Raw genomic sequence first — 24,212 nt, 5'->3', positions numbered from 1 at the left:
GTATGCTTTCTCCAGTTCAGAGAACTGTTTTTCTTTTGGCCTGCTGTACATGAGACCCCTACAAACCCCTGAGGTTTTCCCAAGGGCCAACCCTTTTCGCACAATCAAGGTGCCTTCATTCATTGACCATGTGAAAGAAGCCTTGGTTCCTATCCCAGGGTCCAGTCCTGGGGGCATTAGGGTTGGGTACCGTTCACATTTTAACCTGAAATGCGGTGCAGGTACCCAACGGTATCTTTTTTCTGTAATTTAGGCATGTTTACCTCAATAACTGTAAAGAAACTAAGTCATTTGTAGGGGTGTTATTCACATTATGCCAGAGCTGCCTTGATCGCTGTCTGCCATTGTTTGTGATGCTTGAATATTAATAAAAACAACCATTTTAGTAATAAAAAAAATAATTTCTATGAAATGTTTTGTTTTCCACAAATTCTGTTATGAATTTTCTAGTAATCAAATGAAGACATAAAACATTAATCCGTGTGTTAATGATATAACGATAGTTTTTCTTAAATGAAACTGTAAAATGCTGATGAACTTCAGTGACTCTCAGAGCGGCTCTGGAAATGAAGATCATGCATTCATGCATCCAGATGTGTTCTCAGGTACCGAAATTTGGCACCGATTGATTTAATGTGAATCGGTACTCGGTATACTGACGTAATTTGGTTGGTGCCATTAAAAGTACTGAGTTCGGGACCCGGACTTGGCCACGATTAAGTTCATTGCTCTAAAGATGCCGTTTCTGTTAGCAATTACATCGCTTAAGGGAGTAGGAGATCGCAGGCCCTTTCGGTTTCCTCCTCCTGCACTGAGTTTGCCCCGGGTAGGGTGAAAAAGTAATTCTCCACCCGAGGCCGGGATATGTACGTAAAGTACCCACCAATGTGGCCCCTGTCAACAGTCCTTCAGGCCTTCTATCCTCCTCCTCATGTGTTGGCGGAACAGGCAAAGCTACTTTTACTTTGCCCTGTCAGAGCTCTTGAGGTCCAAATAAGCAAAACTTCTCAGTGGAGGAAAACTGACCAGCTGCTGGTTAGCATTATTGTCAGGGGCATCCCTGCAGGAAGTTTGTGATGCGGCGGGGTGGTCGGGACAGCTTCACACCAGGACAGGCATGTGTCAGCATGGCGAAGTGGGTATTTAGTTCCCCAAAGCTTCAGCTGGGACGCAGCATGAGTTTTCAGGTTACGTTAAGTTAGAAATTATCAGCGTAAATGTCTCAGGTTACGCCTGTAACCATGGTTCCCTGAGAGGGGAACGAGACTCTGCATCCTCTTGCCATACTTCCTGCATGCCTGGGAGTGGCTTGATTCAGCCTATCAAAAGCTGATGCTGATGTCTTCCCTTTATAGGCAGGTGACACGGCATCAATCAAGACTGGACTAGTTGCACACATGCTTCAGACACGCTGAAGGCGCTCCCCAAAACATCAGCTGGGACGCAACGCCTCGTTCCCCTCTCAGGGAACCATGGTTTCATGCGTAACCTGAGACGTTTTGTTGAAATAAAATTAATTATTTAAGATTGCTGATTATGAAAAAAAAACAAGGTTTTACTGAACTGTCACTAGATATAACCTGATTTCTCCAGCAAGGTAAAATTACTTAAGTTTGATGTAATCTTTTTTGTTTTATAAGATTAAATTAATTCCTTGTGTATTTGTTTTATGATGTCAATTATGATTTTCACTTTGATGCAACATAATGTGTATAATGACCTTAAATCACAATTTTCGCCGATACAAAATTCGCCGATCAGCAAGGAGCAGCCAAACGCAAACCTTTCCTTCTTCCTTGTCCTTCAGAGCAGAAGATGTCATAGCTGACACGAGTTACGACTATACTGCCTCTAAGTGGAGTTTGTGAAGGAACTGCAGGGGGTTCGTAAGTTAATAAAGCAAACAATTCATTAAAACTGTAAATTTAAACATAAATGTTTTTTAACGAACATAAAAATGTACAATTTAAAAGATTTGAGCATATATAACTTTTTGAACATATAAAAATGGTAAGATTTTTAAAATATAAAAGATTATTTAGGGAAAATCAATAAATTATGAAAAAATACTTCCATTGAGAGTAACATGTAATCAATAAAAAAGTAACTGTAATCGGATTATGAGCATTTTAAAACATAATGTAATATAATTACAAGTAATTTTTGTAATTGAATTACAATCCAGATTACATATTATCAGTTACCCACTATAGAGTTAAGATCATTTAAACTTAAATCAGTATTTGAGATTTGATGTATTTGGTAAGTAACTTTGTGTCAGAGTCCTGATCACCTTGCCTGGGTTTATTGACCAGCTGTTACTGACCAGGGGACAATAACCAGCTGACTGTATCCTTTAATAAATGTGCAACAATCAATGTACTGAAAACAGACAAACATGCATCTGTCAACATCTGTCTCACACCTCTCTGTGTGTTTTGACAGAATTGTAAGAATATGTGTCTAAGGATGTAATGGTGGTTTTGGAACAAGGAACTTGTGAGCTCAACAGCTGCATCAAATACCCAGTAATTCAGCTCCATATTATGCTTTGGCAACAAGAAATGAACAGGCATCACGCCTCCAACAATTGGGTCTACCAACTGCTCTGTGAGTGAGAAACTTTTCCATGCCAATCAAACAGGAAGCCACAGGCTGACCATCAGGCATTTATGTAAGCTAACATGCAGACATGGGTGTATGCTATGTCTTTAAACTAAATTCATCCTTAATGGAGAAGATATTTTTTTTATTTTTGTCTATCCCAGCCCCTGAAATCTAAAATCAGGAAAACTGAAAAAGAAACCTGGCATGATACATGTTTGTTTGCAGTATGTGTGGGACGGAAGTTAATTGCAGTGTCCAGTTATAGTGCACTATTGGACTGACTATCCTGGCCAAATGACTTTCTGCACTGCTGAAGATCTGCCAGTGAAAACACAATAAACATGATAGCAAGCATCTGTTTTATCGCCAGGCTTACTAATCTAATGCTATTAATGTGTCAGAATATCATGTTGATCTAACAGTGATGCTCTTAATGTAATGCAATTACATAATTTATGAATTAATATGTGACTTTTTAACACAATGTGTGGCAAACTTGTTTATACATTCTGCTTATTTATTTGATACATATAAATCATTTTAGGCACATTTCATATCCTGTTTAGTGCTATTGGCTGGAACCAGGATCTGCTGGTTTTTATGGTTAGTGGAGAATTCATCCTCCAGCAATCCCATCATTCCTGTTCTTCAGGCTGTGTGTGGAAAAGTGCAGTCCTCCAAGCTAAACACATGGTTAGTGAAAAACCCAGGATCTTCACACAGGACTGCCTGAGAGAGGTCTTCCTGAATGAGGGGAAATTTATAGAACACAGTCCAAACTCACTCTCTGCGTGGCAACGGACATGTAGAGTGAGAGAGGAAAGAGAGAGAAATTACACATTATCCTTATTCCCCATTGCCTCTGTGTGTTGTGTACACAATATACTCAGTGATCTGACAGAACTGTCAATACTTAGGGGAGAGTGGGGTGATTTGTGCAAGGGGGGGAAGTAGTTCCACGCTTGTTTCTGGAAAACCATAGAAGAAATTGGTCATGTGACCACATCATTTTGAAAAGCAATCACTTTTACTCGTCCTCCAAAGAAGAGAGACACATGGCATGAGAGTTAAGCATATTTTAGTGCAAAAAACTGTTTTTTCCCTTTCAAAGTAAAATTTCTATGATTAAGGTTTTTTGATTGTAGTGTCTGAACAATTATAGACAAGTTTGAAAACATTTCACACATGTTTTAGTGCTTTAGTAGGCTACACAATGAGTCTATACAGTTAACATGATGTTAGCTCTTAACTGCTGGATCATGCTAGTTTTTCAAACTTGTGGGTCCGGGGTGATTTGTGCCAAAGGGCCTGGGTTAAGTTGTGCCAGATCCAGACCACCTAGACCTACATTCTCACAGGGGATAATCTTGAGAAGTGAGGAGATGGGCATGCCTCATCATTGTTTTACTTGGGCCTGCCTGTTATTTGTTTAATTTAGCTAACACTGATTTCAGTTTTGAGTTTGCACTATGTTATTAAAGAGAAGTTTTATTCCATTTTTAAGTGGCCTATGTCACAATAGGATGTTTAGAAATGAGCCTAGTCACTTTATTCTTATGTTACATAATTGACAGACAGCGCTATGTCAACAGGCATCTATTGCCAAAGCCTTTTTGCCTGAAATGATTCACAAATATCATATATTGTGTTGCTATGGTGCTCTAAATGGTTGCTAGGGCGTAGCTTGATAGCTTCACAATGATCCTGAGAGACTTATTGGTCGTCTGAGTAAAATGAGCCCGCCCCCTTGTCTCTATGACACTGTGATCCAGAGTTATGTTCAATACAAAATCCCTATGCAATTGACCATAGTAGGAAAAACGCATGCTATGGTATTCCAGGGTGACAATATCTAAATAAACCTTAAATGAGTAATTTTGTATTGAATTTATCTTGCTTTCATATAGCATTATGGTTCATAACATTAAAATGTTCTGTTTTACTTCAGAAATCACTGGCACAATTTACCCCCATTGTATTCCCCCAAAGGCACAACTTCCCCCGCACCAGGGGCAAGTTGTGCCATGAGACCACTTTTTTTCCAAGAGCTATATTTCTGAAACAATTTATTTCAGATCCAAAGTTATTGTTCTCAGGGATGCACCACATCCTGAAATATATGTACATCCTTAAGTTGAAGGCATTACTGCCGTGGCCTCACTTTAAAGTCACTTTGAGTAAAAACTGGCACAACTCACCCCACTCTCCCCTACTGACTGCAATTCTCTATCTATCTATCTATCTATCTATCTATCTATCTATCTATCTATCTATCTATCTATCTATCTATCTATCTATCTATCTATCTATCTATCTATCTATCTATCTATACAGAAACTATTCTAATAGTTTTATTTTTAGTTAATAATAACAATGTACAATGTGAGTTAAAGGATTGAGTGAAAAAAGCTCATATGACACAATCAATAAATATTTCTAAAATGCAGTGCATGTGTGTTTATAAGTGGAGTGCGTTCACAGTAAACACATGCAGTGAATCGTCCTGCATCAGACCCAGTCCTGTCAATGAACATAAAAAACTGCACCTAGGAATATATTTTCCACAATATTCAAACTAATTGTTTCTTTCCTTCTTTTTTTCTTCTCTTTGTTTTGGAGACGTTGGATGTTATATTAACAGTAGAAACCTCTACACGGAGGACAAAGCTCCACAGGTGTGATCCCTAGATGGGAATTGCCACAATCCTTGTGCATTTGCAGTGGATTTGTTGCTCTGTGGATCTTGTGCCTGCAAGGATATTGCTGTAAAAAGCAACAGCCTCATGAACAACATTGTTGAAAGCCTGCAGCTGGGTCTCTGTTGTTAACAATTCCAATTTTATTAGGCAGGTTAGAGAGAAGACTGTTCCTAACATAAAATCCCATTCCCACCATTTATAGTGTACACTTTTCTTTTTTTCTTTTTTTTTTAACAAAATGACTTTGTTGCTTTTAACTTCACCAGACATGAACCATGCACATAGCCTACTCCTGTGCTGGTACTTCCTGACCTTGCCAGTGGTTTGGTACAGTTAAAGACGAATGTTCCATTATCTCATGCTAATTTACTTAAAGGAAAATTAGGAGAAAAATGACATCTCTACTACTCCAGAAATGAGAATAGAAATTGTCCTGAAATTGTTCATATAGTCGTGCTCAAAAGTTTACATACCCCTTATTTGGAGAATCTGCAAAATGTTAATTATTTTAACAAACTAAGAGGGATCATACAAAATGCAAGTTGTTTTTTTTATTTATTTAGTACTATCCTGAATAAGATATTTTACATAAAAGATGTTTACATATGATAAGACAAAAAAAAAAAATGCTGAATTTCATAAAAAAAAGACCCCATTCAAAAGTTGACATATTGATTCTTAATTGGTAGCTACTGTGTGTCGTTACCTGCATGATTAGAATTAGGCCTATGCCATTTCTGCAGACTTTTACACAGTGTCAAACTCTATACTTAAGGGAGATCCATTGCCTGTACTGAAATAGAAACCTCAACAACCACTGCCTCCTCCCACTGTCTGTTCAGCACTGAGTCCAGAGTCAAGCATGGAGAGTGAATGCAGCGCTCGCAGTCACGCTGCCGTACGCAATCTGCGTTAGTGGAAACTTCACTCTTCCACTCCAGCATCCCTGCAACTTTCGCCATGAGTTTGCTTCACTTCTCAACCCTTCTGGGTAGGTCACTTTTCTTAATGGAAAAAAACTGTAATTGTCTGTTTGTTGCTGAATTGACTTTTTGTAGGCTACTATCCCAGATAGGCTATAGCTATTATATATCTAGGATATTATAACATATTATAACAGAGCGAGTTAACTCTTGTTAAAACGTTAGTTTAGTGTTTATCTGATGATATGTCATCCTCAGCAGTCGCTCTTCTAACGCGGGCTCAGACGCAGCTTTTGCGCGGCTCGTGCAGTTTTGACGCGGACAGCTGCGGCTACACGTCTGATCCAGCTTATGCTGCCTGGACCATCAACGAGGAAGGTATGAGTAGGGTTCAAGAACTTTTATATGTAGCCTACTGGTTTGCCAATTATTCTTTTTCTGCCCTTAAAGTGTCTGGCCATCAGAGACCGCAACTTGTAGAAATCTCAAACTTAAAGGGATAGTTCATCCAAAAATGAAAATTCTGTCATTAATTACTCACCCTCATGTCGTTCCAAACCCGTACGACTTACGTTAATCTTCAGAACACAAATGAAGATCTTTTTGATGAAGTCTGAAAGCTTTCTGTCCCTCCATTGATAGCTATGCAATACTACTTTGACACTTCAAAAAGTTCATTTGAGATCGTAAAACTAATCCATATGAAGTCCAAAATTTTCTGAAGAATCACAATTGCTTTATATGATGGACAGATTGAATTTAGCCTTTTATTCACATGAACATTCATCAACTTATGCAGCACGTTTGAGCTTTTGCAAGTTCCAATGAGGTTCATTCTTGTGTGTTACGCAGCATGTTTGAGCTTCTGCAAGAACCAGTGAGGTTCATTCTCATGTTATGCAGCACATTTGAGCTTCAAGAGGTTTGTTTTCGCATTTGATTCCTGCTTCCTGCTTAGCTACTGTTCAGACGCTCTTGCTTACTGCTCTGCACTTTGCTCTTGAGCTTCTGTTTATGTTCGCTGATCAATGTTTATATGTGAATAAAAGCCTAAATTAAACCTGTTCATCATATAAGCGATTGAGTCTCTTCTGAAAATTTGAATCCATTAATCCATTAATATAGATTAGTTTTACAATCTCTTCATGAACTTTTTGAAACGTCAAAGTGGTAGTTGCATAGCTGTCAGTGGAGGGACAGAAAGCTCTCAGATTTCGTCAAAAAGATCTTTGTGTTTCGAAGGTGAATGAAAGTCTTATGGTTTGGAACGACATGAGGGAGAGTAATTTTGGGTGAACTATCCCTTTAAGATTTTTCCAAAATCATTAGGCTGAAAAAACAGCCTTAAAGTCACTGTGAATTCAAAATCGACAATTGTTGTTGTTTTTTGACAATTGTTGTTGATAAATGAAATGAATTATCTGTGCACAGAATTATTTTTTAAAATGCATGTGCCCTTGTAATCTTTAATCAAGATAACTTTCCCTTCCTCTTGCAAGGACATCTCTTTGATGATGTGTTTATAGGCGTGAGGTCTGGACTAGTGCTTAATTTGTAAACTCTGAGGTCCCAGAACAATGGTGTGATGGATCCGGCAAGTTAGTGGGGTAGGGAAAGGTAACGGAACATATGCGCAATCAGTTGGGTTTCCATACAACTTTTTTACTGCCAATTTTGAAAATGCGCATATCCTGAAAAGAAACACTTGACATGCGAGTAAACTCTCCGAAATAAAGGAATAGTTCTCTCAAAAATGAAAATTCTGTCATCATTTATTCACTCATAATTTGAGGGTGAGTAAATGATGACAGAATTTTCATTTTTCGGTGAACTATCCCTTTAACATATACATTTAATGTACTAGACACCGATTATCTTGATGATATCTTGCGTTAAGTAAAGACATCTTTAAAATAGTTCATGTAACTCAAATTCTTCATTAGAGTCCAAAAAAGTATCCTCGTCGCTTCTTAACATTAAGGTTAAACCACTGGAGTCACATGGACTATTTTAACGATGTCTTTACTACTTTTCTGGGTCTTGAAAGTGGTCGTTGCGTTGCTGTCTATGGAGAGGTCAGAAATGTCTTGGATTTCATAAAAAATATCTTCATTTGAGTTCCGGAGATGAACGAGAAATGGTGTTCTTATGGGTTTGGAACGACATGAGGGTGAGTAATTAATGACAGAATTTTCATTTTGGGGTGATCTAACCCTTTACGGCTTGATGGTTGTAATCTGCACTTCACTGAGTGAGCCTGCTCTACATGACAGGGCATTTTCTGATCTCCATTCATGGGAACCAATGATTTCCATAGATTATTAATTGCACACTAGCCAGAGATGTTTCACAGATCATGCGTGCTATAACTCTTCTCAGTCCACCATCTCGCAAGAGACACATGTTGCAGGACAGCTGTCATGCTATACCTTGCATGTTACTTGTCTTTGTATTTACCTTAATATTATTGTACTTTAAGCACAATGAGCACTTTCCATACCTGTACTTTTCGGCGCTCTGTTCTAAAAATAAGCTTTGTTATCATTACTTAAATTTTGTTTCTGTCCTCTGCCAAAAACTATGATGGCTGGTGAACAACTGGATGGGCTCAGCTGTTCTGGGGAAAACAGAGGAGATGCTTTAGAATGACTGTTGACCGAAGTATGATGAAAGAAGTGTAATCCAGTGAACATACCGTGGGCAGTTGTCTGTTGTCTCCTGCTTTTGGAGTGAGTTTTTCCCCACAGGTCAATAAAACAAGACTGGGCAATGTGTCTCTGTTTGGTTTCCTAGACAACACTGACTTTGTACTGGAAACACAGCAGAGACAGACGTCTTAGTTTTAGGAAAATGAAGGAACTTTACAAAAAAATTTAATGAATGAATTCAGACAATGATCTATTTGCCATATAACTTCTCTGTTATTTGTAGGCCTGTGTTACTGTGTATCAGTGTGCCCACTCTTTTCTATGATTATAGCATAGAAAGATTTGCAAAACCAGCAATGCAGGTTTGAGAGGTGGCGCCCCGCCAATTCTCACGAGAATCACGACTTGCTTTACGGCGTCACATACATCAACAACATATGAAGCAGCCTCTATTGAAGACACTAGCACGCATTTCAGACGTGAATCATGGCAGAGTGGACGAAGAAAACGAAGAAAGTGCGGTCGGAAGAGTGCAGAGACGGCTCTGCGTGAGTGGTATTTATGACAGTAACGTTAAATACAAGTACTCCACAGCAACTCTAGGGGTCGCTGTTTGAGAAAAACGGAAACTGCACAGTGTGCCTTTAAATAATACCATTTAGAGCATCAGTCATATTCATTTATTAAATGTACAGGCAGCCAAAAACTATAAATGTAAGAGAACATTTCTAGAAGGAGTTGAGATGGAAATTATGAGAAAAAAACTGAATCTGGGGATCTGCTAACCTTGTTTCTTCAGACATTTTCAGCAGCTGTAGAAATCATTAAGGCATTTGAAGATGTACAGCAGACATTCACAGAGTTCATCTTAACATTTAACCCTTTTTCTTTTTAAGAATCAGAAGGAGGTGGGCTACTTCCAGCCATTGAATAACAGCTGCTGCAGTGAGTTTTGAGTGTGTAGCGAGAATTGCACTTTATCTTCACTAAATGCACTATATTATACTTTGGTTTTTAAGCGAACACTAGGCTAATCCCAAAGTATATCTCTTTTTTTTTATGTGAACACTAGGGTATGCATATAGTGTGCGTGATTTCATCACTGTAAAAAGTGAACAGTTGGATCAACTTAAAAAAATTACTTCAATTGGTAACACCTAAAGAAATTAAGTTTTCTCAACTTAAATTATCACGTTTTTCACGATAAAATGTGATAATTTAAGTTGAGAAAACTTAATTTCTTTAGGTGTTACCAATTGAAGTAATTTTTTTAAGTTGATCCAACTGTTCACTTTTTACAGTGATCATCAGGATGTTTGAATTAAGATGGCGACTTGTTTTACAGTAGAAAAAGAAACAACACCTATATATTTCCACAAAATGGGGGCTAATTTCAATTGGCCTTACAAAAGACATGACTTCACTATTTTAAGCACCTACCTCAGAAGCTGATGTCATGGGTAGAGAAGTGGGACATTAACGATTGGAATTTGCTCAAGGATTAAATATATGAGATCCCAAAAGAGGGACAAACCAAAATGTAGAAATTCTGTGTGTTTTTGCAAGAGGTCATAAAGAGAGAAGAAAAAAAAGGCATTGTTTTCATCTGGCACCTGGAATGAATCACCATGAGAACATCTGGAGGTATCAGTGATCACTGAAGCTAACGGCAGCAAACACACTTTTACATCATGTCGAGGTTTGATGCAGATTAAACAAGAGGAAATTGGATATGTTCATAACGTATATGATTACTTTACTTCTGACAGCTGATATTTCTTCTTTAATAAACTGTTTAAATGTCAACGTAACCTATTTCTGTGCTCTAAACAGTCGCTTTGTTAAAGTCAGAAGACTAAATGGACTGTTAAATTACCATTTGAGTATCCCATAAGTCTCAGTTTGATGTGACTGCATGCACTTTATTTTGGAGAACCTGATACGGATCACACCTGTTTTTTGACACACAGTTTAAAATGATGAAGCAGTCGCCCATTCATTTCATTACGTTTTTAAGAGGTTTCTGTTCATTACTGATGACCCCGTGAGACCCTGGATGATTAGATTGATTTGACTTCCAGGATCTGAAAACCCAGATCCATTGTTTTATCCTGCAATGAAAATAACAGAACTAAATGTAAACTGAATGTTACATTTTGGAAGTGTGTCTATTCTGTTCTTAGACTTCTGCATACATTTCTGTTCTCACCAATATTGAAATTATGACTCTTCTGTTTTTTTCAGGTCGCTTCATCACAGCAGATTCGTCATCTTTTGGTGAGAAAGAAAAGTATGTCCTGGTCAGCCCAGAGCTGGAGCTCAGAGACTGGAGCTGTATGCGGTTGGTCTATCAGATCTCAGGCTCAGGCTCTCTTCAACTGCACTTGCGACCCGAGGGCGAGAACTTTGACTACGTGTTATGGACGGCGGAGAAACCCTCAGACAGTTGGCTCATTGCCAGCGTGGACCTCCGTAATATGTCTGGGGCTTACCAGGTATCTGCCTGACATGGCACAGTCACTTCTGTGTTCGAATGCAAAGGAATTCAAGGGGGTTGTGTGTGTGACATAATGTAGTCAAGACTATTCATAGTTTGCTTGAGAACCATTAGCTTAAAAGAGAGTTTGAGTGGAGCTGAGTGAACAAAAGAGCCCTTTGTAAATACTACAGTGGATACGTCTCTCCCTTGATCAGACAAGCACTTGTACTACTACACAAATAGTAATTCAGTGTTTTTGGGAATTACATTTGGAAAGACAGACTGAGCGTAATACTTGTCCTTTATAAACAAAGGAATAGAAATTGACTTTGTTTAATAACAAGTGTAATGAGTTATGACTGGAAAGAAAGTGGATCTATTATGCTAGTTTTGACTTGAGATGTGTGATGTAAACCTTCTGATGTTATATTTACTCTAAAATTAGACTGTGTGTAAAACTGAAGCTGTGTTTGATTTATGATTTATAGAATCACTGAAAGAGAGTGAAGAGGTTGTGCTCTGTCATAATGAGTTAGATAAAGATTGTTGTATAGGTTTTGGATAATAAAATAAACATTTTTGTCTGTTGAATCGATAGCAATCGGTGCATGTTTAACTGTTGCAGCCCAAACTGTTTCATTTCTCTTTGTTTATTACTTTTTGACTTTTAATTTTAGCTATTATTTGAGGCTAAACCCAGCAGAGGAATGGGAAATAGCGTTGCTGTTTTTGAAATACACATCATCCCTGGATACTGTATAGGTAAGTCTTCAGATTTTATACTCTTAACCAGTACAATGGACCACAGCATCCATGATGCTTTAAAAATCCAAACTTTGTGCAGGAACACCATGTTGTGCAAATTTTTTTTTTGTCACGCCCTACTTTTTTAAAGTAGAAAAACTTCTGCACCCCCCTTAGTGTAATTTGATCTGATTTAATAATAACAACTGAAAGAAAAGCATGAAGCATAAAATTATCACAATTATGTTAAATATTTTTAATTGAAAAACTTCTGTAACATTAATTTTCTGCATTTAGTTCCAGCTTTATATTTTGAGTAATATCACTGAGTAACAAAAAAATAAAAAATAATAACTGAGCTTTTTGTAGGTTCTGTAATTTGTGTGTGTGTGTATCCAAACCCATTTGATTTTATTCCTGAAAGGTATGAGGGACGAGAGGATGATGATTGTAGCTGTAAACTCAAAAAACAAGTACCATATCAGCAGTCCATAACATTTATGTGCTACATTCCAAGTATTCTGATTTCATTTGATTGTTAAAAAAAGAATGAAATAGTTATTTGTTAAAACCCCTTGCAAGAGCATCTGAAAATAAGACACTGCACACAAACCTCATTGGTTAGCAGGGTAGATTTGAATGTACCTTGCTATACCACCACTCTTGACTCTTTGTGCTAATGCAGTTATACATTCCTCCCCATTCCCCAAAACACGTTAATAATAATCTTTCATTTCTGTTTAGAGTGCAACTTTGAGGAGCATCACTTGTGTGGCTACAGTAATCAGTGGAATCCCAATGTAAACTGGTATGTGGGTGGGAGTTTGGCCCGGGACCCTCAGTCAAACCTTCCAGATGACCACACCATGAACAATGAAAGAGGTAATAATACAGACTGACAGAATAGCTCCACTGCACATGTGCAAGAGATGGAATGAATCAAACCAGGCTCTCCAGCAAGACAATAGCTTTTCTCAACCCACAATTCTCTTGGTTTGGAGCTTGCTTACTCTTCTACCCTGAGGAATGTGCTTTGTGAATCCATTCTTTGTTTAATTTTTCCACTCTGAACTAGGTCACTACATGTATGTGGACTCAATTTATGCTAAAAGGTTCCAAGAGGTGGCCAAGTTGGTGTCACCAATGACTACCACTTCAATGGCAGGATGCTTGTCCTTTTACTATCAACGGGACCAAGCCATTGGGAATTTCTTCTCAGTCTTCACTAAGGACCAGCTGGGCCACTATGAAGAGATATGGAGACCTGATGTGTATGCAACCTCACATTGGAAGTTAGTGCAAGTGGATATAAAGGCACCACATCCTCTAGAGGTCAGTGAATTTTTTATGCATCACTGCATTGCGAGACAGATTTTGAGAGACAGTATGGTGACATTAGGCAAAAACACCACTTTAAATATAAACTATACGGCAACACAATAGAAAAAAAAAGGTGCATTTAGTTTCCATCAAAAAATAAAAATCCATTTAAATAATTTAATTGCTGTTAATTTAAAATAATCTCTTATAAAGTAAAATTAAACACAACAGGTATTTTAGCCTGGGATAAATCCAGGAGACCTTTTCTTCACAACTTTTTGCTCATGTTCTGCACTACAGGTCACAGCAAATGCATGAACCCAGTACAGAACATTCACATGTTGACACTATCCATATGTAAGCTTTCTATTTAATATATATTACAAGTTTTAATTACCCAAAAACATACTAAAGCCATTTGCAAATACACTATCATGGCTTAAGAGCTGTAGTTCCCACATGTATACGCAAGAACACTATCCTAACAAGACTAGCACCTATTTATAAAAGGGGCCTATTGCACGGTTAACATATATAAGACGTTGTGCAGACTTATGTCATGTTATAGATGGCAAGTTTAAGTCAAACAATTATGAATTAATGCTCTATGAAGGGTTCTTTACACCCTCTATATAAATATATTTTGAACTCCAGTAGATGAATGGCTAACACTTATGCAATAATTTTCAATAATAGATTAGCAAATTTTTGTTAAAGTACATTGAGTTAGTAACGAATGTCACTAACTTAGACTAATATTCATATTATGACATTCGTAACTAACTGGAATATACACTGTCGTTCAAAAGTTTGGGGTTGGTATGATTTTTAAATATTTAGCTTTTTTCAGTATTCTTTGAATAGAAATATATATACATGTATGTGTATAGTCTTTACCGACCAATTTAATGCATTCATGGAGTATACGTTTTTGCCGAAAACCCCTGAAAAAACCCCCAGAAAAACCTCACTGACTCTTTACCGTTCAAAAGTTTGGGGTCAGTAAGTGTTTTAAAGGTGTATATTTTCTGTAACCAAATCAAATATAAATAGTTTTACTGAAAACTGACCATATAAATGTAATCAAAACTGCTTTGATTATGAACTGTAATAATTGTAATAGATACCTTTGGTAATTTTCAAATATAGTTCAAAGGTTGATCTATTTCAAACCATACATAACGTCATCTCTGTACTGGGGAAAATGGGAGTGTTTATTTCGCATCTGTAGGAGTAGTATAAACATGAAGTGAAGAGCTAACGCTGTGGCTGCCATGTTTGAGTGTGAGCAGCCAACTCTAGGAGACAATGTAAATAATGAGAGTGGGAGTGTGTGTGGAGTCTGGAGATTCTCTCCAGCAGATGAGTTCACCGTCTGAAGTGTTAATACTAATGCACCACTCTTTGAACCTTTTGAAAAATTGCATTTATACTGAGTTACAAACTAAATCCATTTAAAACTTTTTCAGTTTTCAAAATTAATTAATCATTTTGGGGACTATTGTTCCCTTCATGTTGGGTACTTAATTTGTCTGATTTAGATTGATTGGTGTATTTGGATTACTAGGTGGTGTTTGAGGTGGCGTTCAACAGTGCCCGTGGTGGATATGTTGCTCTGGATGACATTTCTTTCTCATCAGAGTTTTGCCACACAGAGACAGGTCAGTGCGGTGCTGTTGCATAATAAGCACTAAACTTATTTATTTACTATGAGGTCTTAAGCAACTGTGTATAATCAAAACATCACAATACAGCTGTTTACAGAGCTCGAAACCACTAGCAAGTTTTATGGTTTAATTTCAACAGTCACTGTAACCTGGTAAACACATGTTATCTCTTTTGTAGACATGTATTTTTGTTTGGGATTCTGTAGTCACTATTACTTAAAGGTGCAGTATGCGATTTCTGAGAAACACTGCTGATATTTGAAATTGATACCCAAACAAACAGACTAAGGGAAGAGAAACACATCCCTCCCTTCATTGCTCCCAAAATAACGAACATGCTATGCAACACAGGAATTGCCCAAGTATGGATGAATCAGCCTTGATTCAACAACAACAGCAAACTGTACCTCAGCATATTTCAGTTCTGTGAAACATAACAAAACCAGTGTTTCTCATGTATTGAGCAGAAACAAAGCAACCTCGGCGACCATTTTCAGGCCTTCCTACTCTCTCATGTCTCTCCAGATCTAGAAAGCTTTTCCAATATTAATGGGGGTCCTAGCCCTCGCCTGATCGTAACCCTTCTTCCAATTGTATTCCTCTGACCTTTTACCTCTTTGGTAATATCTCAGCCTTCTCTCTTTCTATAGTCTTTCTACAAAATTTCCCACTTGCTCACTCTCTCTCCTCCCCCATCATGAGCATATGCACCCCTATTTCTGATTGGCTGCAAGAGTTTTTTGGTGCTCGGTCTGATCGCTCAATGATTCTGGTGTTGATTTCAGTTTTCAAACAACATTTCTCAGAAATCAATTACTTTAACCCTTAAATGCATGAATTTTTTGGCAATCATTATTACATATTCTGTTTTTTTTTTTTCACTAATATTTGATTGCGTTCAGTACTTGCTCTGCAGTAAATCGCTGAAGCATTTTTAGTTTTGCTGATGATACTTCCTATTCTTTTGTTTTCTGAAATGAAATGTCACTTCATCATTGTGTATCAGACATTGTCACCTTGTGGAGTAAAGGTGAATTGCACTTATTCAGTCATCAGAGACTCTATTGTTGTGCAGAAAAAATATACTTACAATGTTACACGCCTCGGGTCATTAGCAACCCTATACAATTTTTACCAAAAATGGATGGGAAAACAGGCATTCTTTTATCATTTTTTTCTTTTCTTTTCTTGTCATATTGTTTATAATTAATTGATTGATGAATATTAATAAGGTTGGTGTCTAACTTTAAAACATTTATGAGGAAGAGGGTAGTGAATGACGTCCCGGGTCACTAAAGACCCGAGGTATGCGTTTAAGGGTTAATACTTAGGGTTCAACTGGACTAAAGGCTCCTCATGGTAAAATACCTTTTTGATTTGATCGAATGACAACAAAAACCACCATTGCACTTTCTTGAACACATGCTTATTGCTATGCACTGCAAAATACTGATCTATGAGGTCATTACATGTAATAGGGAAGTTGAGGTAATTTTCAACAATCTAATGCCAATTTGCAGCTATTTTACGTTTTGGCGAATTGGTGGCTTATTCGTACAATCAAATTTTTACGATTTGTATGATCTGTGTACGCCCTACTGACGGTTATGTTTAGGGGTGAACATTCATGCTTTAAAAAAAAAAAAAAAGTGTACGTTTTTGTATGATTCACATTGTACGAATTCATATGAAATCGCCACCTCGTAAAATAGTTCCGCTTTCCTGTGAAATCAGGTTGTAATTTGATCTAACATGTAGGCCAACTTCTTTAAAAATATTTCTGATTTATGTAGCTAATGAGAATTGATGAAATTAACACATATTATGAGATTTAAAAAAAACTTATTTATGTGTTTCAGTGAATCAGTAATTTGTCAGTAATTGTTGAATAAGTGAAAGGCATTTAGGATAAAAAGTCCCCTTGAATAAAGTTACCTTCATGTTCAAAACAAACGTCTTACCTTTACAAAAATGTTGCTCCACCAATATTCAATTACAAGAAATATATTTTTTCACCATCATATACTTTGGGAGAGAAAGTAGTCCCATTTTTTTTTTTTTAGAGGGGCCTTCAGTGTTGTACCCTACAAACTAAAACAACCTACAAGTGGCTGTTTAAAAGGAAATTTTCTTGTTGTTGTCCTGTTATCGCAACCACATCGACTTTCCCTTTAGTCAGCAGTTTACATGCGTTTTACAGAAAGTGTGTGCATGTGGGAGATGCTCATGATGTGAGTCTGTTTCATGTGACTCATGTTTCAGAGCCAGCGTTTGACCCTTCTGTTGCAAACTGTGACTTTGAGGAGGGGCTGTGCCAGTATTATCAGGAACAGACTGGAGGTTCAGTGTGGAACATGGTCTCTGTGAAACCAAATGTTTACCGCATCGGTGATCACACCACAGGCACTGGTGCGGAAGTGAGACTATTTTTTTCATAAAATCACCAAATTTGTGACATATCATATATTTACATTTACTAGCTATATGATATTTTTATGCACATTTAAATTTAATTGTTTTCTTCTGCTTCATGCATATTTAATTTTAATTGATCAGTACTCATAATAAATAACTATTAATATGAACAAATAACCATATGACTATTTATTTAAAATGTATGTCTCTTATGTCTGTCGATTATATCCACAGGGTCTTTTCTGCTGACCAACACTCATTATTCCTCACGTCCAGGGTATGTGGGTCGTCTTTTTGGACCATCCCTGCCAGGGAACCATAAATACTGCCTCAGGTTCTACTATGCCTTGCATGGGTTCATGAAATTAGATAATGCTCTGGCTCTCTATATCTATGATGAAAACAACGTAGCTCAGGAGAAAATTTGGACCGTGTCTGAGAGGTCTAGAGATGTTTGGACAGAGGTGGAAGTCACCTACTTAAAGCCCATGTCTACTAAGGTAAGTGTAAAATGAATGGGTTGTTGGTAAATACGATATGTGTTTCTTCAAGACTGGGTTCTGTTGATGATCATGGCTGCTTTTATTTTTTTAATACTGTATACACCTCCGTTCCAAATTTTAGGTTCAGATTAAACTTTTATTCCACAAGGATGCATTAAATTAGTCAAAAGTGACAGTAAAGACATTTATAATGTTACAAAAGATTTCTATTTTAATAAGCACAGCTGTTTTTAACATTGATAATAATAAGAAATGTTTCTTGAACACCAAATCAGCATATAGTATTAGAATGATTTCTGAAGGATCATGTGAAAATTCAGCTTTGCCATAACATGATTATATATATATATATATATATATATATATATAGTTATTATGATTTGTAATATTTCACAATATCGCTGTTTTACTGTATTTTTTATCAAATAAATGCAGCCTTGGTGAGGATAAGAATCTTATTTAAAAAACAGTTGAACAGTTGTGTAAATTGTGTGATGATGAACAGCATGAAGGTTTAAGTGTTCTTCAGATTAGAGGTGATAGAAGGACGTTGTCCTGAATGACTAGTACAAATTCAGTTTTAATACTTTTTATTTTAGTAAAGTATTTTCTTGTCACTTCCAAATGATAAGCCCTAACAAATCTTGTCCTGCACTTTGTGTCACCCTGTGTGTGAATTCCTGTTGTAATCTCAGGGATCTCAGTTCTGATAACTGAAGAGCAAGACTCTTTTTAATGGAGAGTCTGTAGGCAGGCAAACAACATCAAAACTCCATTATTAGAGCTTCCATTTGTGGAATATTTTGTGCTTCCTCAAAATGTCAAAGCCATTTAAGAGAAAAACCACAGAAAAATCAAAAAGTTTTAAATTGAGTTCTGTAAATGTTAAATAAAAATAACCTTGGTTATGAATTGTCTTTTTTAAAATAATATTAGAAATTAACTATTTAAGTAACTCTTAAAGGTACACTATGTTTGTCCCTCTAGTGGTACAAAAAAAAAACTGCATGCATTTTGCAGAAGAACATTGTTTTGGTTGTGCTTTGGTTCTGTGCGGATGAATATGGTGATCCTACTGCTCATAAAACATTCACTACTAGGCTTAAGAGATATAATTAGTTTTGATGGAAATTGGAAAGTGTCTCAAGCTGCCTAGCTAAAGACATTACTGTGCATACCCATTATAAATTCCAGCCCAGCGCTACAACAACCATAATAAAATGATCCTTCACAACAGATAACGCTTCACAATGAACTCTGTTAGAGAGCTACACATGGCAATTTTATCTGTTCAATAAAATACCTTACTAATTCCACGTTGCTTTTACATTTTAAAATCCCTGAGTTCTTGCCATCTCCAAAAAGCAAAGTTAATGTTGATTCTCGTTTTATTACAAGCTGTCACATTCTTATTTTTGCCAACAGACTTTCATGTTTTAAAAAAACCCCTGTTGATTCCCCGGAGGTTTGAGATTTATCGTGCTCCATGTCAACCTTTCTCTCTTGCTGTGACAACTAACCTATGCCACTCCCACACCATATATGCATCAAAGTATAGCCGGAGCAACTTTTCTCTATTTACAGATATGATGACACATGCAAATGACGGATGTACACAATTTCCAGTTAAAAAAAAACAACATATATAAACACTTATAATAGGCTTACCATAGTGAATCAGGGTAATACAAAAACACACTTTGGGAGAAGGATTGATTATGTATTGATTCATTATTTAAATTTTGTTAATTTTTACCAAAATAAAAGTTAAATAGTGTACCTTTAATTAATACTTAATTGACTGTTTTTGCTTTTTTCTTGAGTAAAATGATGTGCTATATTACAGGAGTTTAGGACTACTCAACTATGATCTCTCTATTTTAGCTTTATTTGTCATTATGTAACTTTTTATTAACTTTCCTTTAAGGTAGCATTTGTCAGCATCTGCAGAAATTTCTGGGACTGTGGAGTTGTGTCTCTCGATGACATCTCAGTGACCGTTGGAGACTGTCGGGTTGCTACAGGTACTTCTACCCTTTTAACAGCGAAAAGCCCTATTCAGATGGCAGTTGTGTTCCATGGTTAGAGTTAATTCCAGCTTTTTTCCCTTTTTCCTCCCACCAAAGAATTTTAAAAACCTTCCAAAAGAAGGTTTTCACTAGAATTGTTTTTGACCAATAATTTATTGTGCTTTTCTTATGAACAAAGTTACCATCATTAACACTGACAAATGTTCACTGACTTACTTGGAGGATAATAACTGATAACAAATATAAAACTGATATACACAAGAGAAACAGATACACATACATAAGGAATAAAAATAATAAAAAACTATATACTGATGTTAGAGATTTACAGGCAGAAAGTGCCTGTTGAAATAAAGATTATTAAGGTGTCTATTAAAATAAAACCAAAAAAAGAGAACCTGCATTTGCCTTGATCTACATCTTGGTGTGCTCTCCTATCCTATAACTTTAGATCACTTAAGTTTTAAGATTAGAAATCAAGAAATCAAGCTGTCATGAGTTCGGTTCCAGTGCATAATTGTTGTAATCTTTGCTCTATTGATTAAGGCAGTGGATCGCTCCAAACGAACAATATCTATATATAAAATAGGACAACCATTGCTGTTTTGACAAAGAATTAGGAGGAAACCAAGAACTAATGATAGTTTTATTGGCAGCTGTTAACCCAGATAAGAAAGTCTGTTTTTGATTTAAAGTTACAGAGGAGACATCATTAAGAAGGAAAATACATGGCTCAGGATCAATTGTCAGTTCCAAAAGTTGTGATAGAACAGCAGAGACTTTAACCCAGAAGTTGAAGATCGGTGGACATTCCCAGAATAGTTGGAGAAAGCTGCCAATTGCCCCAGTGTTACATTTGTCACATACAGGGGAGGGAATAAGTTTCATTCTAAAACGTTTCAGAGCTGTATAATATATTCTGTGGATTACATTGAAGTTGATCAGCTGGTGGGCAGGGATTTTAGATGAGACATTTTACCAAATTGTTTCCCAATCAAAACTGTTTATCCTGCGCTCCAAACTCTCTGTCCCAAATTCAGGTAATACCCAGAGTTCCACATTTCTCCATGACGAGACTACCATAAATAATAGAGACCTTGGCTGTTTTCCCCTTCATGGATTCAAACCAATGAGCCATGGGGTGAGATGTCAAAGGTCTGTCAAGGAACTCTATAAGCCTTAAGTGAAAATACAAGAACCATGAGAATCCAGGTAGATTATAACAAGACTGCAGATCCCGGAGTGTCCTTAACCCTGTGTCCTCATAAATATTCTCTAACGTGTTAATGCCTCTATCTGACCACAGCGAACAAGTATGCTTTCATGTCTCGTAATAGGTAATAATTGTTCCAGATAGGAGACTGCATGCAAAATTTCGATTAATAATTAACATAATATTTTTGCACCAGATATATCATACCATACATATCATGTAGATATTGAATTAGCTATAATTGGGCCAAATTCTTTAGAGGCTTTTTAAAGTTTGATTGCTGAAAATAGCACATCCTGCAATCTATGAGGAACGCAATCTTTTTTTTACAAACGTCACTTTTCAATTAATAAAATTTCAATGAATAAATGTATTTATCATGTATATATTTCCACATGCTCACTTTAATGGAGAACAACTATAGATATAATGTGTGCCTTTTCATTCATATAAGCGTAAAGAAAAAAGTTATGCTTGGTATTGGTTCTTTCTTTTAATAATAAAACTGGCTCATAAGGGTTAGTCTAAAACTGTCCCCATATTGAGAATTGTACAAACGATAACGTGGTGTTTGACCCAGTTGTGTTGCTTTTATGGAAGTGAAACCCATGACTTGTAAAAGATTTAAGCAACTGATTGCTCTATTAAAGGGTAAACTCTATTAGGTTGCTTGGCAGAAGTTACTTGTCAGTTGTGAGCACGTTTTAAACAATGTGGCTTAAGAAATGGACAAGGCCCTCATCTAAGGTTCTTAAATATTCTGTTTATAGGCATATATTCCATGGCAAATGAGAACATCTGCCCTCACAAACATAGACATTAAATGGGCAGTGCCGGCTGCGGTGAATAGAAATAGACAAGCTTTTAACCATTTCACTCACGTATAGTGTGGTCATTTGAACTTTACTGTCCTAAAACAGGTCAACCTTTTTGTGCTCTGTTTAGGACCCTTAAATCCTCCTCCTGGACACTGTAACTTTGAAACTGGGGACTGCGGCTACACTGAGAAAAAGAAAGCTAAGAAAGGACATTGGTTGCGGATCAGGGGACAGACACCCACATCTTACACAGGACCCAAGGGGGACCACACCTTAGGGGTAGGTGAGTCAGATTTATACTTCAGCTTGAAATGCTTTATTAACTGCTGATGTCATGAGACAGCGCACACTAAGTCTTTCCTGCTCTGACTTCAAGGCTACTTCATGTACATTGAGGCATCTCACATGTTACCCAAGCAGTCAGCCCGACTGATGTCCACTGAGCTGAGGGGTTCGACCAGCCCTCAGTGTCTGATCTTCTTCTACCACATGCATGGCTCAGGCACCGGCACCCTGAGCGTCCTGCTGCATAAGGGGGACAAGGAGAGATTGCTTTGGACAAGACAAGGAGAACAAAGTGTGTCCTGGATGAAAGCCACAGTGGATTACGAGTGTTACACAAGGCATTGGGTTAGAAACACGCTCCTACTCCCTTTCTTGTTGAAAAATGTCTTTAAAAAAATGATTTTATAATGTTCACATCAAAGCAACCATTTGATCACTGAGAAGATGGTGCTTTAAGTGCCAGGAAACCGATTGAAGGTCACTGTGTTACTTTTTTTTTGTATGAGAAATAAAGTCATGTGTCCCTAATTGTTTGCAGATTATATTTGAAGCCATTAGAGGATCTTCAGTGAGGAGTGACATTGCAATCGATGATATTGTGTTTAAAAAGGGACCATGCAAAGGTGAGTGAACAAAACTGTTTACCATAACGACAACACAATGGTTTTTAAATATATTTTTAAGTCTTATTAATATATTTTTAAGTTTTAAGTCATTGTATGTGTGAACTGCATTTTTAGGTATTTTATATTTGTATTTGTATTTTATATTTTATTTTTGTATATTATTAAACTTTTTATATTTTTGAATAAATTAATATATAGGATTAAAAAACGTGTCATCGTTTGTGGGGCCAAACATCATGGCCCCACAAATTCTTGCTCTAAGATTTAATTCATATGAATGGTTTACATAAATGTCTTCTTGTGTGCTGTAGTATGTGAATTTAAATACATAATCTGAAGGTTGAACAGGAAGTGTCAGTGATTCATGCATCGCCTCATCCTCAGATTGTTTTATTTGATGTATTGCAGTAGGTTGTGTGAGGTCAGTCGACTGCACTGCAGTAAAAGGCAGGTGGTTTCTTCAGGGAGGTTCTCATTGGAGTTTGACTATGGAGGGATAACATACTGTTCCTGTAGTTATCTGATTCTGTTTACTGAGGAAGCAGTAATATGGGACCCTGTAAGAGATATGTTGTTTATACTGTGCATAACTCTCTCTTTCTTTCTCTCTTTCTCTAGATCCTGGAGACAGTGTCCCATACTCGGGCTTCTCTGAAAATTTTAATGAAATTGAGTACTAAGCGATTCCCAGGCTGATATATTTTCATTTGTGTGTCACTGGGGACAGGGAGACTGGGAGAGAGAAAGGAACATTTGTTACCTAGACTCAACAGTGTTCTGCAGATTCTAGCCATGCATGACTACATGGAAAGACACACGTTTCATTGTTCCTTATTATAGGTAGTATGATGTGTCTATAGGTCTTGATATAGTCACTATGATTTTTTTTTGTGTGACCATTGAGACAGTTTGGGGACTGTCTTATTTTTGTGTATTTTGTGTAAGGAATATCAGAAAATACTTTTTAATTTTTGTAACGTGTTGACATTGCTTAGCGGCATGCTGCTGGGTAGCAATTTTCAGTTTCTGTTTGCTGAGGTGAATGTTTTCTTATTTGTTTTGACACTGATCAGTGTCCAGAGTAAAAGCTTGTTTGGACTAATGGCAAAGTTCAGGTCATGGGGTTGTATACAGTACATTCTCACTCACAATGTTACATTTATTAAACAACTTTTTAAAAATGAAAATGTCTTTGTCAGGTCTTGTATATTCCCATCAGAATCACAATACTGCTA

The 24,212-nt window shown here is 36.9% G+C and overlaps 1 protein-coding gene across 4 annotated transcripts; it reads left to right on the top strand.

The window, feature by feature from the left end:
* Positions 1 to 6,138: 6,138 nt before the first annotated feature.
* On the top strand, positions 6,139 to 24,153 carry mamdc2a (MAM domain containing 2a). Of its 4 annotated transcripts, none has more exons than XR_014606139.1 (14): positions 6,139 to 6,297; positions 6,488 to 6,607; positions 11,122 to 11,372; positions 12,034 to 12,118; positions 12,845 to 12,982; positions 13,176 to 13,432; positions 14,988 to 15,081; positions 17,350 to 17,496; positions 17,737 to 18,002; positions 19,933 to 20,029; positions 22,194 to 22,345; positions 22,443 to 22,696; positions 22,890 to 22,974; positions 23,596 to 24,153. XR_014606139.1 is itself a non-coding variant. In XM_084113404.1 (14 exons), exons 1-14 carry the CDS (start codon positions 6,180 to 6,182, stop codon positions 23,655 to 23,657), a joined length of 2,130 nt encoding a protein of 709 aa, XP_083969530.1. In that variant the 5' UTR covers positions 6,139 to 6,179; the 3' UTR covers positions 23,658 to 24,153. The 4 variants fall into 4 exon arrangements, 2 of the variants coding, with proteins under 2 accessions (XP_083969530.1, XP_083969529.1); XR_014606140.1 differs by having other exon boundaries at positions 17,737 to 18,006; positions 19,937 to 20,029; XM_084113404.1 differs by having other exon boundaries at positions 22,194 to 22,349.
* Positions 24,154 to 24,212: the final 59 nt, after the last annotated feature.

The sequence above is a fragment of the Abramis brama genome (genome assembly GCF_963993115.1).
Source record: "Abramis brama genome assembly, chromosome: 5".
In the NCBI taxonomy this organism is placed as follows: Eukaryota; Metazoa; Chordata; class Actinopteri; order Cypriniformes; family Leuciscidae; genus Abramis; species Abramis brama.
Note: the sequence above shows the minus strand (reverse complement) of the source record. Positions and strands in the feature narration are given on the sequence as shown.